The sequence below is a fragment of the Crocodylus porosus genome, unplaced genomic scaffold (assembly GCF_001723895.1).
Source record: "Crocodylus porosus isolate Cpor-Errol unplaced genomic scaffold, CroPor_comp1, whole genome shotgun sequence".
NCBI lineage: Eukaryota > Metazoa > Chordata > Crocodylia > Crocodylidae > Crocodylus > Crocodylus porosus.
Window position 1 is genome coordinate 1451158 of NW_017728910.1, and position 19535 is coordinate 1470692.

Genomic DNA, 19535 nt, shown 5'->3' on the forward strand with positions numbered 1-19535 from the left:
AGAGGGAGACTGGCAGTGTGGATTGAAGCTCAGGTGAAGAGACCAGGAGGCAGGGGGGAAAGTATGAGCAAACAGCAAAGTAATGCAGAGCAGAGCAAGTCCAGTCCAAACTGCTAAAAGTTCTGCAAACATCTGGAGGGCCCTGCATTGGCTGCTTCTGTTCCTTCTGCCTGGAGTCTCTGGCTGGCTGCTTCCTTCAGTTTCCCCTCCAGGGTCCTGGGGGGAGGTGGAGGCTCTACCTGGACCTGAGTGGGCCCTGCATAGTTCTGGGTTCAGAGAGAGCCTGGAAAATTCAGGGCAGGAGTCTCTGCCTTAGCTGCTGCTTTTTCACTTGCGATATTCCTGTTGTGTTACCTTGTTTGAGGAGCCTTTGTATGGGAAACAGTAGCAGGATGGATTCCTCCATGATCCCAGGTCTCAAAATAACCTTAGGTTTAGCCATAGGAATGAGCAGGGAAGCAAATCCCTTTGTTGCCTCTCCACAAGAATCCAGGAACCTTAATAGGGAAAAGATAAGATAGAGGTTTCATGCCAGAGAAAGCATCCCCATTTCCTGGGAAAGCTTTAGCCTACTATTCTCTTCAGTGTCTCTGGCTGTGCACCTCCCCAGAGAAATGCCCTTGTTTTTAACTAAAAACGAGCGAAGGCTAGTTCCCAAAGCGTCAAAGTTTTCAGGCACAGTGTCTCTGATAGTTCAGATAGAAAGGCCACCTACTGTATTCTTTGGAAGGGTGCATTTTATAGGCTTCTTGCTCCAGGTCAGCTCCACTAACTGGTTTGCAGTTTTTTATGTTCTCCCTGGACAGTCCCCTCATTCTGACCTACCTTTCTCCTTGGATGAGAGATGCTGTCTGAAGTAGTTCCCATAATTACGTACACTGTTATTAGTCCCTACACAGCAGTGCCAAGTGGGGAAGTCCTTTTCTCTTCTCACAGTCCTGTAGGCTTAGTGGACGGGGGGGGAGGTGAGTGGGGCTGGAGTGGTATAATTGTACCTTCCTTTGATTTTTCCTCTAACCTAGGGGTGGGAAATTATTTCCGGTGGAGGGCCGCTTACCATGTTTTGGCAAGCTGTCACACACACTCTGCTCCTGTGCATGAGCGCGCATGTGCGTGCACACACACAAACACACACATGCTCCCTCTGCTCCTGTGCCTGCATGCACACCCCCCCCCCCACATGCTGCCCTGTCCCTGCAGACGCACACGCTCAGCCCCTGTGCCTGCATGCACACCCCCACACACGGTGCCCTGTCCCTGCAGATGCACACGCCCTGCCCCTGTGTCTGCAGGCATGCCCATGCACACGTACACACCCCTACCAGCTCTGCGGTCTGGGGATGCAGCCAGAGCCACAGTCAAGTGGTGCTGGTGCAGGGCAGGGGCAGGAAAGCAGGGAACTGGCTGGGGGTGGGTGGGGCTGGGCTGCTCAGGCCTGCTGAGGGCTCTGTCTGGGTTCTGCTGCCCCTGTCTCCAGCCTGCTTTGGCGCGGGGAGCCAGGGCAAATTAATATTAATTTACTAAATTTTTTTTAAGGGCTCCGCGGGCTGGATAGAATGGCCTGGTGGGCCAGATTTTGCCTCCCCTGCTGTAACCAAACTTTAAAACCACTGTCTGGTCGCAGCAGCAGCAACATTTCTATTCTGGCAGCCGTGGGGAGTCACTTTACTGAGTAGCTCTTTATAATCTACCTGATCCTTGCTAATCTCTCTTTACGCTACAGGTGTTAACAGTCCTTTTCTCATTTTTAATGGTTGTCTTGTTTCACTATTCAAAATATCCTTTCTTCTTCAATTCTGGTGTTTGTTAGCCATTCCCTTCTATTTCGCAGCCCTGCAGATTGTTTTTAGCTCTAGCTAAAAACCTTGGCTCAGGTGTGGTAATGTTAAATCAGGTGTAAACTGACTGACAGTAAAATATGTCAAGACATTAGAGAAGGTTAAATTTTGTTTTACAAATCTGAATAAAAGATGTACTTTTACGTCTAATGACTAATAGGACTAATAAAACAATACTTTTGCACTATTTTTGTCTAGTTTCTGTTTTTAAATTTTATATACAATTTAGAAAATTAGTGCACATTTCAATAAATATATATTTGCTCTTCATTTGATCTTAAACTGAATAATATAGACCCTTGGCATATTAGTAAAGCTTCTAGTTTCTGTTTACATGGAGAAAAATATGTTGTTATATGTGATGATGTACCTTACCATCTGCACCCCTTTTTTCAAAATCCTAGTTCTGCTTATGGGACCAGTTGTAATCTACGTCCTAAAACAGCAATAGCTAGGTACAGACATTCAGAAACCCTGGAATCTGTCCAAGTTGCGTGGTTTTCTGTAAGTGGTGTAGTTTAGGTTGGTGGTAAACAGAACATGCGTTTGCCCTTTGGTGGTGGGGGAGAAGGGCAAATTTTAGAACCTGGTTTCACCATTTTTAAACCAATTTGTGACTGAACATCTCTTCTATTATGGGTATAAACTGGCATCCGATCACTTTTATCAGTAAAAATGTAATATCTGTACCTGGCCAGTAAGTCAGTTTTGCATTGCTTTAATTCCTAGCTGACACCTAACTGGCCTAAGCAGAGACCTGAGTATTCCACTAGGGAAGTGGGACTTTGAAATGTACCTACTTGCCTCCCTACCAATCTTAAAGCCCCTCACACAGGCATAAGAAAATACAACTGAAAAGCCCCAAGATGGGGTGAGCATAAATATGAAGGACTTTACCCTGTCCCTTCAACATTGGGTACAGCTTGGCTACATGAGAGAATTGGGTCCTATGTGCATAATTAATATAATTGATTAGTGTCATGTTTTAGATAATCTTAAGTACTAATTTGGCTTGCAGTCTGGAAAAACTAGCCTTTAGAAGGTCAAATGCTAAGTACTGCAAGGAAACGGGAGCACCTCAAGTTTTTCTCATTTCATTCACTAGGATAAACTCATTAGATTTTCCAAGTAATAAAATCTTCATCCAAAAATCTCCTATGAAATCCTTCTGGAATTGCTGTAAAGAGAATTTTTTGCGGGGAGGGGTTTTATTGAAACTCCTTTGACCACAGAAGGCCTGTACGGGAATTTAGTGGTCTGGGTTCCAATCCAGATCATAATGTTTACTTAGTCTAGATGATGTTAATTGTTTATTTTCACGTTCCTCTGGACTACTCTCAAGTGTGCACATACTGCCAGCATATGCTGCATGTGCTGGCAAAGAAAACACAAATGTACACTAATGCCATAAGCATGGTAGTGGTCCATGTATGGAGATCAAGGAAACTTTGAAGGGCTCTAGAGAAAACAAAAACTATTTGCAGGGCTATTTGTCAGTTTAAAAATCTGGTTATGTCCTCATGCAAGTAGAAGAAGCTGAAAGGTTGTGTGTGCATGCATACGTGTCAAAGATGAGAATGAATTAAATCTATTTCTGTAAACAGATATAAAGAGCATTCAGTCATTCATATTTGTAATTACTATAGCATTATATTCTGAATACCTTAAATATGAAACCTGCAGGCTTACACAGTACTTAACTAGATATTGTGCATATGTGTTCTCTTTTGCCCATAACTAACATAGGACAGTGCTTTATATAAGCTGATTTTCTATTGTGAGAAACCATTCTATGGTCAATGCTTTTGACCCTCTGTATTATTTGCTAAGGGTTGTTACCTAGGGTGTTTGCTTATGTGGAACTATAAACAGAAGACTCTTGGTTTTTAAAAGAAAAAAAAAGCCTTTCAGGAAGCAGCCCTAAATCATGGCATTTTCTGCACTGTGCAAGCAGATGCATTATCTGCAGAAGCAGTGAAGTGGCTAGGGAAGGAAATGACTGTATGTAGCATATAGAGCAGGGGTCAGCAACCCCTGTCACGCATGCTGAGCATGGCACACAAGGCCACCGCTGCCAGCCTGGACTTTAAGTAGCTGTTGCCAGCCATGGAGCCCAGGCTGCTACTAGCAGGTGGCTGGGAGGCTGCAAGTCCTGCTACAAGCAGAGTGGGCTCTGTGGGCTGGCTGCAGCCAGGAGGCTGCAAACAGCAGCTCTGGCTCCAGCATGTTAGCACTCTGGCACCTTCCAAGGTAGAAATTGTGGTTTTCTCAGCACTCCGGCCAAAAAACATTGCCTACCCCTGATATCTCTATCAGGGGTAGGAAATGTCATAGAGGCTAGAGGCAGACATTCATAAAGCTTGAGCCTGAATTGATTCAGGTGTTGCAGGTTAGTCTAACCTAGCTAGGCTGAACTGGTTTGAAACCTGATAGACATTCTCTTTGCACAGAGGAAATTCAGGCACATGCCTGCAGTGGCTTAGGCTAGAAGCAGGCCTTTCTTCCCTTCTGGAGGGAGCTGAGCTGAGCAGGGCATAGCCAGGCCCCAGCAGGACTCTCTCATTAGGAAGGTTTGCCTGCACAGTCCCAGGCTTTTCCCCACTGGCTGCTCAAGGGGCAGGAGTGTTGCCAGCCCCCAGCCCCAGGCTAGCACTCTGAGGCCGGGGCGGGGGGTGTGGGTGTGGGTGCAGTGTATGCATCTGTTGATGATAAGGAGCTTTTAAATCTCCCTTCCTGCTTTGTCATACTGCCTGGGGCAAACTGACAAACAAGCAAGCCAGCTGGAGGTGATAGTGATAAGTCTTTATCACCCAGTTAGCAAAACTGTGCCCTCTCTTCATTGCTTCAGACTTCTTAAACAGTTTACCAGCTGACCTGTTGATTAGGTCCAAAAAGCAGTCACTGTTCTGTCTGCCTGCCCCAGTAAAATTAAAGAGAAAGACACCTCTTGGCATTAGCTAGTAGGAGTGTGCGAAATGGGCCCTATTCGATTTGGATTCAGCCCGAATTGGGGACAGTGATTTGATTTGATTAGTTGCTTTGGATCCTTGTCCCTGACTCGATTCAGCTGAGTCTGAAGTTCGATGCTGATTCAGAGAATCAGCAATTTGGCCATAGAAACAGCTTTAAATGTTTTTTCTACACACCTCGAGGTAGCAGGCATGGCTTGTGAAGGCTGTGATGCTAGGGCAGAGACCTGTAGGCACAGCAGGGTCTGCTGGCTTCCATGTGTCCCCCTCAGTGCAGAGAGCATCTGGACCTGCTGATTTGTGTCACATGTATGTGTTAAGCCACAGTGGGGTCAAAACTGCAGAGATGCTAGCCCCTGCTGAGGCTACAAAACCTGCCAAGTTTCAAGAAGATAGGTGCAGGGGTTTGGAGGAAACTGCACCTCAAGCTGCAGACAAGCAAAACTCATGACATGGGTGACACTGTATGTTAAGGCGCAGCAGGGTGAAAGCTGTAGGCCTGCTAGCCCCTGCTGTGGCCACGAAGCCTGCCAGCTTTCAAGGAGAGAGGTGCAGGGCCTTCTGGGTTCTGGGACCCTGCATCTCTAGCTGCTGACAGGCAAAACTTGTGGCATGGGTGCTTGTGCAACTGTGTCTGTCTTGAGGCACGGGGAGGGTGGGGAAACTACTGCGGGCCTGGCTGCTAGGCCCAGCTGCGGCTACAAAGCCTGCCAGCTGTTGAGGTGGGTGCCGGGGGGTTCTGGGGCCTGGAAGAACTGTTTCAAAGCTATATCACCTAAGACTTAGGCTCCAGCCACTCATAGATTCATAGATTGTAAGGCCGGAAGGGACCTTGGAACATCATCGGGTCCATCCCCCTGTACCAAGCAGGAAAGATAACTGGGGGTCAGGTGCAGCAAGGTGACTGTCCAGTCTCCTCTTGAAGATTTCCAGGGTAGGTGATCGCAGTACCTCTGGAGGGAGCTTATTCCACAGTCTGCACACCCTAGTTGTGAAGTAGTTTTTCTTAAAGTTGAGCGTGAAATGATCTTCCAGGAGTTTGGACCATTAGTCCGAGTTTTTTCCAAGGGTGCCCTGTTAAACAGTTGTTCTCCGAGCCCTAGGTGTACACTTTTGATGTAGTGGTAAGCTGCTACTAAGTCCCCTCTGAGCCTTCTCTTTTTCAGGCTGAAGAGTCCCAGGTCCCTCATATGGCTTGCCATGCAAGTCTCTGATCATATGTGTAGTCCTTCTCTGGACTCTCTTGAGCTTTACTACATCCTTGTTAAAGTGCAGAGCCCAGTACTACAGCTGCAGTCTCACCAGTGCCAAGTAGAGCGAGAGAATCACTCTTTGCAATGGTTTTGTTGGAGATCCATCAGTTGATGCATGCCAAGGTGTTGTTGGCCCTACTGGCTACAGCATCACACTGCTGGCTCATGTTCATACTGTGGTCAATTATTACCCCCAGGTCTGTGGTGGCAAGTGGTGGGGGATCTTCAGTTCTGCTGCCTGATGAGAGGCATGTCATGAGTTTTACCTCTCAGCAGCTAGGGGTGCAGAGCCCCAGAACCCCCCTGCACCTATCTCCTTGACAGCTGGCAGGCTTTGTGGCCGCAGCAGGGCCTAGCAGCCAGGCCTGCAGTAGTTTCCCCACCCTCCCCATGCCCCAAGACGGACATGGTCCCACAAGCACCCATGGCATGAGTTTTGCCTGTCAGCAGCTAGGGATGCAGGGCCCCAGACTCCTCCTGCACCAATCTCCTTGACAGTTGGCAGGCTTTGTGGCCTTGGCAAGGGCTGGCAGGCCTGTGCTTTTCACCCTGCTGCGCCTTTACACACACAGTGTCATCCATGTCACGAGCTTTGCTTGTCTGCAGCTTGAGGTACAGTTTCCCCCAAACTCCTGCACCCATCTCCTTGAATCTTAGCATGCCTGCAGTTTTGACCCCACTGTGGCTTAACGCATACATGTGACATGAGTTTTGCTTTCAAGACTTTGGGGTGCAATTTCCCTGAACCCTCATTCACCTATCTCCTTGAAACCTGGCAGACTTCATGCCCTCATAAGGGGCTACCAGTCCTTCAAGTTTCATCCAAATCAGGCCAGAAATGACAAAGTTATAGTCCGTTTTGACCTTCCCCATTATATCCAATGGGCGAAGTGTCAAAACAGTTTCATTTTTTTGACCCTGTTTCAATGGAACAGAACAGCTGTTTCAAATCGAAACAAAACTTAAAAAAACTGAATGCTGTTCTGTTGAAACATCAAAATGAAATGCTGCCATTTCGCACAGCCCTAATATCTATATCTATACCTGTATCTGTCTGCATGTAGTATGAGTCTATAAGGATATTGAACTAGACAAGCACGCATAGTTTTAGCAAATATAATCAAAAAAGAAGAAGTAATGAGCTTGGATAAGGAAACAAGAGTGATGAAAATGCTGACAGTAAGTCTTGTAAGAAGTATTGCTACATTTTTGTAATGTTAACAATATCCTTTCCTCTTCTGCCATGAATTATGCTGAGTGGGAGTAGTTTTTCCTCCTCTTGGTGGCACCTCTGAGAGATAAAGGTGTTATCCTGCTTTGCCTTCTACCTGACTTCAGACTAACGTGGCTAACTGCTTTCTTGGGGCGTGGTTGTCATGTTCAAGATTCTGGGCAGAACTTTGGTGGTAGGTCACAAGTATTTTGGTGGGCTTGGAAGAGAAACCAAAGATTGCCAGAATGGCACCTCTTGGAACTGTGAGCTATGGTCTTTTAGATGGTTGGGAGGTAAGAGCAGAAAACAGTGACTCCAAAAAGGGTCTCCAGAGTGGCTGAAAAATGCTTTTGAGGAGGAAGAGAAAAATGTCTTTTTGTCTCCTTTCAGCCCAAGAGGTTCCTGAATTAAATTTAGATCAGAAAGCAAAAAAAAAAAAAAAATCTTTGAAGCTTTTACAGAAAGGTCAGAGTAATTTTTAGAAACTCAAGTCATCATAAAGGATTTCTTGTGCTTTAATTTGATCTAAGCATAAGCATTATCTGTTGGCCTTTGTGTCTGGTGGTAGGAAGGTGAAACTTTTAACAGTTTCTTTTGTTTTTTATTTGCCTGTAAAAATTACAGGGGAAGGATGAGGATCTCAGTCCTGATAGAATACTACTTTTGCCTAGTATTTATACCAAAAGTATTTTTACTGTGTCAAGATTGAACTATCACCTGATCTGTGGTATGTTCAGACCGTATTGTCTGCCTCTTGTTTATGCTGTTTGTGCTGTTGGACAAAATCTTTGACAGGAAAATGTCTTAGAACCTGGGAAGTTTTTGAAGACCCTTTGCTTTGGACTTCTAAAATTAGACTAACCAATGTTATAAAATAAAACCAGTGAAAGGATATACGTTGTTACTTTGAATTTGATATATTAAAAGAACAAATGAATTGTTTCAGCATTAGGCAGACAAGGTTCTTTGGGTGAATCTGATATCTTTTATTAGACCAACTAAATAGTTGGAGAACAATTTTTAAGCAAGCTTTCGGGTTCAAAAACCCTTGATCAGGCTAAGGAAGTTACAGCAGTTGGTGCGTGCTCTTCCTGGATGGAATGAAAAGTAAAGAAGCCAGAGGTTGGGCTGGTCTGCATACAAGACAGGAAGTCATTGAAAATGTAAATTGAGGAGGGACAGGCTGGGTGGGCATTAGAAATTCTTCCAGATGAACTGTGTAATGTACTTTGTTATGTATTTAACATTAACAATGATGGCTAATACGATAAATTAGTGGAAAAATAATTTGATTGTGTAGTGCAGTTATGAAAATAATAATGAGGAGTCAATTAAACACTAAGGAGGCTTCTAGGTGCAGGAAAAAGACAGCATGATGGAATCCTATGCCGTACTGTATCTTACTAGAGAACTTACCTCTTGAAATACACATGCATTTTAAGAGCTGTTTTAGCTCTTGTTCTGGTCTCCTTAGAACTTACAGGGCTCAATTCAGAAAGATGCTATACATTCAGACCTGAACTCTGCACTGTATTTCACCATATCCTGACTGTGCACATTTCAAGCATGGGCCCAAAGTGCTCAGTGGCTTGTAAGGCTGAGCTGTGAAAGGGGGGCAGCCAAATTCTGGCAACAGTTATACTGATGTATGTCAGTGGAATTTCTCAGGTAGCCAAAGCACACTGTATTGTATTGCTTCCTCTTCCCTGCCCCCCACCATCCTGCAGTGATGACAGCCACATTTAAATCTGATTTAAAAATTCCAGTTGACTTTTGTTCTGCCAGTTTTCTTGTTTTGCTTCCCCTTATGGCTGAGGAGATGCATTTTGCAATGAAACTTTGAGTTAATTCCATAATGACATAATTGAGAGAGATAACTCTTTTCAGTGAATATACAAGCTTTTTTTTCCCCCCCAGCTGAGGGTCTAATAATACAATTATATTCAAGATTTCCTTGGGCGATCTCTTTGGACCAGATCTTTGGGAAATTGAAAGGAAAGGATCACTTTTAAAAAGAGGTTAGCATGAGGTAGAAACCAGTCTAACTAACTTCTTAATGCCAAAAATGAATGTTTAAAATTGAAGGTAAGTGCTGACAAAGTTCACATACACAGTTTATTTTTACTCAGCATCTTCCATTGTATTATTTACCATGTCAAGTTGCTTTTGCTTGCGTAAAAGAATAACTTTGATATGGGGTACCTGCTTTACTTGTCACTTTGGTTGCTTGATTCAAACATGTATTTATAACTTATTGATTGGTGACTTGCAGCAAAGGGCTGTTAATGGAGAACAGCTTCCTTTAGAAATGCAGCCAGAGGCATGCAAAATAGTGATGTGGATCCTGCACTTTTTTTTTCAGTTGAAAACCAAACTGCCTAGTTAGAATTGCTAGGGAAACAATGCTTGCTGTTGGAAAAGCAAATGTAAGGCCAAATTCTGTTGCAACACCAATATAATATAGAGCTACTTCTCTTAAGTTGGATGCCAAAGCAGGATTTAGTGGTCTAATATTGGATTTGTTGTGCGTTTTCCCCTTTCTTTCTGGCATCCCACTAGTTTTACACTGGTCAGATTCCATATGCTTGAAAGGGTTTGCACTTCATTATCAATGACATTAGTGAGATGGGACTGGAGTGAGATGAAGACCAGCTTTTTAAAATGGTTCTGCCCGGTGTTGAACATCCTCAATTTCCATAAAAGCCAAAGACAACTAGGGGCATAATATATAGCCTTTTAAAATACGTGCAGCAGCTCAGTGGCAAAGAATTGGGTATTTGTGCATTATGCTTCCTTTTATTTAAAGTGGGGATATACAGGAAAGAATGCTATTCTCCCTCTCCACCCCTGTTAACTGATGATGTGTTTAATCAATACTTCTGATGAAAACACAGTTGTTATTGACAATTGATAACAAACTTGTTGGCTTATGAACATAGCACCTTTGAACAAGGCAGTTGGTAAAAAACACTTTCAAGTATGTTTCAGGATGAATGCCAGCCCCAGCAAAGGTGGAAAAGATAGATGGTCTGTTTATGGCAGAATGAATTTACCTCCTGTGTCTGGCTGGACATATGTGATATCTTATACTAGTGTGAAATTTAGAAGGTTCCAGTGAGAGAGAAAAACATGACATGAACTTTAATCTTCTTTCTTCTAGACATTTCTGACATTCATCACCAAAACTTGTCATGTTTTGGCTCACAGATCTCCAGAAATCTTCCTCTCCATTTATTTGTTTTCACCCGTTTTATATGCAGTTTTTAGGAGCTCAGAAGGTTTCATTATCATTACAATTAGGTTTCTGTTTCTCCTTAGACCGGGATAAAGCAACTTCATTTTCACCTCCAAAATGTGCAAGAAAAATACATAAACAAATGATCCAAAATTATTACTTTCTCTAGGCAATTAGAGCCTCTATGACTGCAAGTTCCTATAGGGCATTTTTATACATGTATATGTTGCAGTGCCAGGCACTTTGGAAAGTGCCCGGCACTACGCCGCACGCAGTTGTATAAGCAGTGAAATGTGAGTCAGCACTGAGAAAATGGCAGTGGTGCGCTTTGAACTAAAACACCTTGGAGGCTCCAGAGGCAGCTTGTCTGGTGGGGCGGGAGGTGGCGCATGCTCCCAGGGGAATGGGGGGACCCATGCCCCCCATCTGTATGCAGGGACAGGGATGGGCATGGGTTCCTTACTGCAGACTCGGGCTCCCCAACCTGCTGCCCTCCACCAGGGCTTCCTCAGCCCTGTAGGAGTGACCCAGTGCTTTCTGGCTGTCTTAGCATCCTTTGATAAGACTTTGATGCCTCAAGGGCTGTATGTGCATCTCATTATTTTGGTGTTACTGTTGCAGTTTCCAAGGCAAGGCTTGCAGCAGACTCAGCAGCAACAGCAGACAGCTGCTTTAGTCAGACAACTCCAGAAACAGCTCTCTAGTAAGTATACCTCTGCATATGTGAGGGGCTTCTCTTTTTTTTTTTTTTACAGTTTCTTTTGCATATTTAAAAGCGTGAAGAGTGAAATCTGAAGTAATACATCCTACTGAAGTTGACTTTACTTGTGACCTGAATTGACACAGTAACTGTGACAGTAAGTTACCCTCCCCACATTGAATGTATTCAGTCTCTGCATGAGTGCCAAGGTCAAAACTGAATCACACTAGGACCAGAGCCTCATTGTTTCCCAACTTCAGTTTACTCCATTATCCCCATGCCTGATTTGGCAGGAGCATGTCAGGGTTACAACTGTTTGATTCCCCGCCCCTCCCCCGGCCACCAACCCCAAGATTTCCCCAAAATGTTCCTTGCTCTTATTTTAAACATTTAATTGTTGGACTGTTTCAAATTAATCTGAATGCATACACATGAAAGCTAGTTTTGGGGTGAAAAATCAGAAAAAGAAAAACAAAGCTTTCAAAACTTCTGAATAGCTTTTGTTTTCCAATAGTGGGAACGCTCCTCCTGTTTACCTTTCCCTGTCACAGTTAATGGTTAACAATGGCTAATCACTGACAATAGAACCCCTTCTACCAGTGAGTGCCACCAAGAAGCTATTATGCAGTAAACATAGCATAGGTGATATCAGGATTTGAGTGAGTTGGAAAAGAGAGAAGCAGTTGGCCAGGTGAGCTTTTGATTTTTAGCTACCATTTTTGACATAAATGTGTTCTGTGGAAATGGTGGCAGAGTGATGTTACTCAGTACTGTCAGCCAAGGCAGAGTTGTGGCCTCTGGAATCCTTAACATGAAGTTAATGATTGTATGGAGCTACCCATTGTCCAAGCTAGAGTGGAACAATCAGCCTCAGACTAGAGCACAATAATTCTCCCAAGCAGTAGAGAGTAAGTGCAGTTATTAAAAAGGAGGACTGTTCAGACCTCAGGTAGATCTGTCAGCTGGACCAAGTGGATCATTACTGGCTTTTTATTTTGTAGCAAATTTTACTGCAGTCACAGTAATTCAAAGATCTATCAAAAGCAACACAGAAAGGGATCAGATGTAGGCTATGTGTCGGCAGTCAGCCCGAGGGTGACATTCACTTTCCAAGTTCTAGAGTCATTATGAAAATGGAAAAGACACAAACTAATTTTGAAGCATTTACCTGCAAGCACCAGTTATAGAAACAGTTGAATGTAATTACCAAACAGAACTCATAGGATCTTCAAGATCCAAGAAGGCCCAAAGATAGAGTCTTCAGCAGATATTGTCAGCATAAATTAATTTACAAGATAGTTTTAGGCAGATTATTGACACAAGTTAAAAAGTGAACCTGGAGGCAAACCATCAAGATCTGCATGATACTGTAATAAGAATAGAGCATTCTAATTTTCACTGCTGTTCAAGGCCAGTAAATTGGCTGTATTCTATATCTAAGAATCCTTAAATCTTACTTCAACAGGACGAGCCTGTCATAGAGACTGAGGATAGAATCTCTATTTGAAACAGATGCATAACTAAGGGTATGTCTACACTGCAGCGCACACCCTTTGTAAAGGTATCTGGGCTAGCTTTCAAATGAGCCAGCTCAAATACTGGAAACAGCGTATCTATGCTAGTGTGGCACTACTTGGGCTAATTTACTTCCCTCAATGCAGCTTGATTCCTTCGGATACTCAAGCAGACTTATTTCAAGCTTTCAGTGTCTTTATGTGGAATGTCATTGTACCGTGTAGTCATGCATTAAGTTACTGAATTTCAGGAATAAAAGGTGTTTGGCATATTTTAGGATTAAGACCCACATTCATGGAGGTCAGTGTTTTGAATTTGCCTGGCTAATAATTTTATGGATTCATAAAGTGGTGAAAGAATTAAGTCTGGCACTGTCTTCAGCTTCAAAAGCTGTGCTTAGCTGACACCTCACACCATGAACAAATTTTCATTTGTTGGCAAGCTTTTCCATAGAAATTCTGATATGAATGTGACTGCCAGCCTAATCCTCGTGGAACTTCAGCATACTCAGGCTTGAAACCAGGCTGCCAGAAGGGCTTGCAATTGGGTCCCTAACAAGAAATGTTTTTCTTTCATTATTAGTTAAGAAACACATTTGGATAGTTCCCTAACAAATTGCAAGTGTCAGCATGCTGCCAGTTCAAATGTATGTGAAAAAGTAATGTTGCTTGGAGTGGCCTGATTTGGGTTATGGAATATACTCCTATTTCAGAGTTCCTTCATATTCAGTTCTACAGACTTGCTGTGGTTGGCAGGAGCTCCTACCTGCTGAGTGCTGGAATTTTTTTCTCTAAACTACTTGACCCTTGGAAGGGTGAGGGGAAGAAAAAGACAGAAGTTAATATAATCTCCTAGAGCTATACATAATTAGGTGTTGGACTCTCATCACTTGTTTGTTAACAGCAATTGCTTTGCCTTCAAATCTTAGTCATAAGGCTCAGATTGAGGATAATATCCTAATTACCAGGGTAAACTGGGCTGCAAGGAGCCCGGTGTTGCCATGGGTAAATAGCTTCAAGAGCCTGAGCTAGTTTTTAAATGGCTAGACTGGGCATCTGTGTACAGTCTTGCAATGCAATCCAGAAGACCTCCTGACTTCAATGAAGGGTTCTCCATAAATGAAACAGGCAGCAACATATGTGCTTAACTTTACTACCATGAGGACTGTGCCTGAAATCCATGAGGTAAATGCTTTGTGGTAAAGTTCTGCATGTCTCTAAATGTTTCTAGGATTGAATCCATAGAGAACAAGGCCAGAATTACCACTGTCAGCATTGGACCTGGACTGCAAATGCATCAGTTTAATAACAAATGGAAGCAGTTCACACTCTTCAAGTCAATATTGTTTTAAGCTGTCTGCACACACAGGAAGTCTGTGTTCATTGATTTACATTTGTAAGGCTTCTCTTCAACTAGAAATGCAGTACTCAATTTGTCTTCACAGCAAAAAAGGTTGAAACCTCTGTACAATTCTCGTTAAAAAAAATTTTCTCCAGTTTTTCTGTTGAGAGTTAGAGGACATGCTCATAGATCGAAGAGGTGCACAAGGGAGATTTTTTTTGGCAAAGGAATACTTTCTGCAGAATAAATGAGGCCCAGTATTTAAAGGAAGCTGATCTCGGAAGAGAAGTATTACAAAATGGTTGTTCTTTCATTTGATTGTTATTTTAGAAATCTCATGTGATTACAAAAAGCATTTATTCTTCAAAAGGTTTCTTGAAATGCCCATTCCTGCAATCCTGGTATAGGCAAAACCTCCCTAGGAAGTCAAAGGGAGTTTTGACAAGTAGGTGGGCAGAATCCAATTTGTAATTTGTGCTTGGTCACACAGAACAGTCACAAAAACATAGAAAATTAGGGTTGGAAGGGATCTCAGGAGGTCATCTAGTCCAACCCCCTGCTCAAACCAGGATCATCCCAGCCAAAGCTTTGTCTAGCCAGGTCTTGAAAACCTCCAAGGATGGAGCTTCCACTGCCTCTCTGGGTAACCAGTGTCTTACTACCCCTCACATTTTGGTGAATGAATTGCTCTGAGTCTTAAATTGGCTCATCACGGTTCTAATCTGAAAGATGTTTCTGCAGATTTTTGTATAAACTAGACATTGAACACATGCATTTCCCTTTATTTTTGTCAATTAGGTAACCAGCCACAACAAGGAGTGAATCAATATGGGCATCCTTCACATTTCTGAATCTGGAAGACAGGAGCAAGATGTAGTGTTATGTTTGCACTGAAGAATAGAAACAAATCAAAATTCAATGCACTAGTTATTGCTAGAAAGCAAGTTTTAATTTTTTTTCTTTATTTTTCAAGACATTTTTTGTGCTGCAATTGATGTGAATAAGTAACGAAAGTGAAAGGTTTTTCTTTTGCATTTAACTAGATTTAAATGTATGGATTTGTGGGCCTATTTAAGGAACATTGTTGTTGCAAATTATATGAATTTGATGCTTTTTTAGGGTACTGTTACTTTTAAAGAGGATAAAGAATGCTGAATTTTATTTATTGATGAGGAAACATTTTTTGTTTTGTTTTGTCTTTTTTTAAATTTTTTTTTAAAAGAACTGTACTGGACCAAACTACTGAATTGAAAGGCACTTCTGATTCTGGCATGAAGGTTAATTTGTTTATTAAAATGTTCACCTCTTAGTTCTCTGACAGTAGGACAAGTATTGATTTAAATTATGTTAATTTTGACTCTTTGTAATTTTCATAAGCACTTTATATAAAGTCCTTTGGTTAAAAGTACCATTTTTCTCTTGCTTTCATTGTGGTAAGAAGGTGCTGAAGTGGGTTTCTTGCTTGTATTAGAACTTCTTAAGGTTTATATAAAAGCCACAATGTATCATTAATAAACCTACTAGAAGTAGCAGTGCTTCATACTTTTTTCTTTTTTAAATATGTGCTATATAAATATATCTATATAGATTTCATAGACATAGATTTCATAGACATTAGGGCTGGAAGGGACCTCGGAAGATCATTGAGTCCAGCCCCCCCGCCCAAATATATATAATAATTTTTAAATGCAACTCTCAGTGACCTCTGAAAGTAACAAAGACCTGAACACAGTAGACCTGTGCGAAGTGGCTAGTATTTGCTTTGGATTCAGCTGATTTGGGGGACAGTGGTTCAGCTTGGTGATTCAAATCAGTGTCCCAAATCAATTCAGCCAAATCTCTGAATCAAACAGACCCCATCCCCCGCCAACTCTCCCAGCCCTGTCAATGGCTGTCCCGGCCAGCCCCAGCCTCCCAGCTCTTTAATAAAAAAAAAAGAAAAAGAAAACACTAGTCAACCAGTCACCAGCTGTTGCCAGGTGGGGGGGGGGGAGGGTGACTCCTGCTGCCCCCCACTGCCCTGTTCTGTTTGGGGGGCTGTTATGAGCCCCTATCTCCCACCCACTCTCCCAGCCCCCCCATGTCTGCCTCACCAGGCCCCAGCTCTTAAAAAAAAAAGCAAAAAAAAAAGCCCTGCACTCACCAGTTCCCGCCAGGTGGCAGGGTGGGGGTGATCCCTGCTGCCCCCTTCTGCCCTGCGCTGTGTGGGGGGGCTCTGCCACAAGCCCCCAGAAACCCTGACAGCCATTGCATCAGCCAGTGAATGCAGGGCTTTTTTTTTTTTTTTTTCTTTAAAGAGTTGGGAGCTGAGGCTAGGTGGGGCAGCCATGGGGGACTGAGATAGTGGGCAGGGGTTGGGGGGCACTCAGGAGGGCTGGGGGATCAGGCAGGGGATGGGGCCTGGTGTGGTCCCCCCCATGGTCCCCTTTCCCCTCCTCCAGGCCCCCCCCACTTACCGGCTCCAACTCCCTGCAGTGGCGAGTGGGGACTGCCCAAATCTTTTCTGAATTGATTTGGAGAACTTCAAATTGATTTGGACCTTTTTATTGGTCTCCTGATTCAGTTCAGATTTGGAGATTTGGCTGCTGAATCTCCTCCAAATTGAATCAGCACCCAAAGGTTCACACAGCCCTGCTGAACAGCCACAAGAGATTTAGCTCTAACTTGTTTTGGCCCTGTTTCAAGTCCCATTAATATCCAACATGAGTCTTTCAGTTAACCTCAATAGGAATTGAATCTCTGGGTCTTGTTTGTAAGGTCAGGAGAAACCTCTTTCCAGCTTCCGCTCTCTGGAGTTTTGTGAGATGCTGGAAGAACCACCAAAATTACTTTAGCAGTTTTTGCAATATAAGTTGGTACTTGTTTGTGTAAATTCAAAAGAAACAAGTTAATCCTGTCAGAATGTCTCTACTATTTATTTTGTATGGTAAGTATTTAAAATTTTCTAGTTGATCCTTAGTGCTGAATGAGTCTTGGTTGTGAAATGCAGACTGTATTTACAGATTTGGTACAAAATCACAAAAAAAAATTGAAATAGTTACTATTTTAACCTGTTCAGATATGTGGTACATTTTTTTCATATTAGTGTTAAATAATCAGAATAAGTTTACTATTGCTTTATGTGATTCAAGTTATTCCATGAGACTTTGTTTAGAACTAGGTATGCACATTTTGATTGTGAAATATTCAGGCCATTTAAAAATACATTTATATTTTTATGTTTTGTACTAACTCATTTTTTCATTTGCCATTTGAATAGTTTACAATATAATATCAAGAGACATCCTGCAGAGTCTCCACTAACAAGCTTCAATTAACTGAGACACAGTACAGCCAAATAAGTCTGATAAGTAGTAAACTTTGTAAAAAAATTGAAAGTTTATCATTTGTATTTGTGTGAATTCCATGTTGCAAAGTCTCACTAATGGAAGTAACTTCTAGCAGATGTCAGCATATTTACTTTAATAAAATTCTTGTAGATTTCTTTGTACATTGTGAAAATATTTAGCTAAGGATTTCTTGTCTTGACCGTCTTCGCACTGGAACAGAATTTTGTCAAAAAATAACGGTCACTGAGTCCACAAAGTTAACATGTACTGTGTTTGTTCACAAAGTTGATATTTACTTGTAAATTTATTTTTTCCCTTTTTTGTAGATCAGGTATTGTCTCAAAGAAGCCTGATGCAAATTGATATCATTGTCTTTCCAAATTACTTCATTTTGCTAGAAATTTATCAGTACAGTACTACATATTCTGTCACAGATCAGTTTTTGTCCTCATTTACCCATCTAACATTACTGATTTGCAGCATGGTTACTTGATTGTAACTGAGGACAGACTCTGAGCTTCATGTCTCTTTTGTAGAATAAGTATGAGTTCACAAGTTAATAATACTGAAAAGGTTAGAAGCAAGATGAGTTTCTAATCTTTTTTTTTTCCCTGAGCAAGGTGGATTTAAAATTGGATTAAAGAAACAAGAAACCCTAGTACGATCAACTTTCAGTAGTCTTAGAAGTCTTAGTCAGTAAAAAATTATTCTAAGCTACCTGTGTCATGTGAAACTCCACATAGTTTTGGCTTTGTGAGAGTCCAGTTTATTCAGTAAAAAGATCTAACAGAAACAGAAGCTCTCAAAAACAATACATAGCAGCCCTTAGGTCCCAAGGTTTTGGTGCTGGCTAGAAAGCTCAGACAGCCCATGATTTCTTTAAACCTCAGAGCAAATGTGTGTTAGGCAAATCATATACTAGAGTAACTATCCAATGGTACAATGGACAAAAAGACTTACTACCACGTAAGTGGGTTAAGTTAATTTGCTTTTAAATTAAAAGATAAACTATTGTTTTCTGAAAGTCCAGATTACTTCCCTTTAAATTATGGGTAATGGAATTACTTGTTAATTTTATAAAATTTTACCCCTTTACTGGGTCTTGATTAGGTTGGCAACAGTATTACCAAGAATAACCAGCAAAATGTTATCTAGCCAATTTGCCTCTAATGCACCATCAGTTCTAGAGAAGAATGTAACAAGTGGCTAACTTTAGGAAGTCATCAATTTACTACAAAAGAATCAACTTAAATTTAGCTTGTGGCCCGCTTTTAAGGTTCTTCCTCAGTTGATTGAAATTTAGTTGAGGTATACCTGGCCTGAAAATTTGGGAACTCTCTGGTCCTTAGCACAAGTTAAAACATTGGTGAGATTGGGATCTGAGAAATGTTATACCCCATTTTATACCCCATCTCAAACACTGCTGACATGCATAACAGGATGCACAGTATTTAGTAAGGGACATAAAATTCCTCAGATTCCAATGACTTGACTGCCAGGGATGAATCGGGACTCTCCTCAGCCTGATCCCACAAGTGAGAACCAGCTGCCTGTTAGCATTGGGCCCCTGACAATCTTGGGTCTGGGACACATGCCACACGCTATACAAACCAGACCCAAAAATGTTCCATATTTTCATAGAATCATGGAATCATAGAAGCAGGGTCGGAAGGGACCTTGCAGATCTTCAAGTCTGACCCCCCGCCTGAGCAGGAGAAAAACTGGGCTTAGATGACTCCAGCCAGGTAGGCATCAAGCCTCTTCTTAAAGACCCCCAGGGTAGGAGCCAGCACTACTTCCCTTGGAAGTTTGTTCCAGATCCTAACTGTGAAGTAGTTCTTACAGATGTCTAAGCTAAACCTACTCTCCAACAACTTGTGGCCGTTATTCCTTGTTATGTTAGGGGAAACAAGGTCTCTCCCAAACCCTTCTGGTCCCCCTAGTTAATTTATAGACAATCACCAGGTCCCCCCTCAGCCTTCTCTTGTGAAGGCTGAACAGGTTCAAGTCCTGCAGTCTTTCATTGTAGGGTCTGCCCTGTTGTCCCCAGATCATGCGGGTGGCCCTCCTCTGGACCCTCTCAATGTTGCCCACATCTCTCCTGAAGTGGGGTGCCCAGAACTGGACACAGTACTCCAGCTG

General features: G+C 42.4%; 1 protein-coding gene across 3 annotated transcripts in view; it reads left to right on the forward strand.

The window, feature by feature from the left end:
• The window catches only part of MED12L (mediator complex subunit 12 like), a 300171-nt gene extending 284578 nt beyond the window's left edge, over positions 1 to 15593 (forward strand). For all 3 annotated transcript variants that reach the window (XM_019532585.1, XM_019532586.1, XM_019532587.1), the window contains exons 43-44: positions 11130 to 11211; positions 14863 to 15593. In XM_019532585.1, the coding sequence (XP_019388130.1) occupies positions 11130 to 11211; positions 14863 to 14915 (135 nt within the window). In that variant the 3' untranslated portion in view covers positions 14916 to 15593. The remainder of the gene's footprint in view (positions 1 to 11129; positions 11212 to 14862) is intronic.
• The last annotated feature ends 3942 nt before the right edge of the window (positions 15594 to 19535 follow it).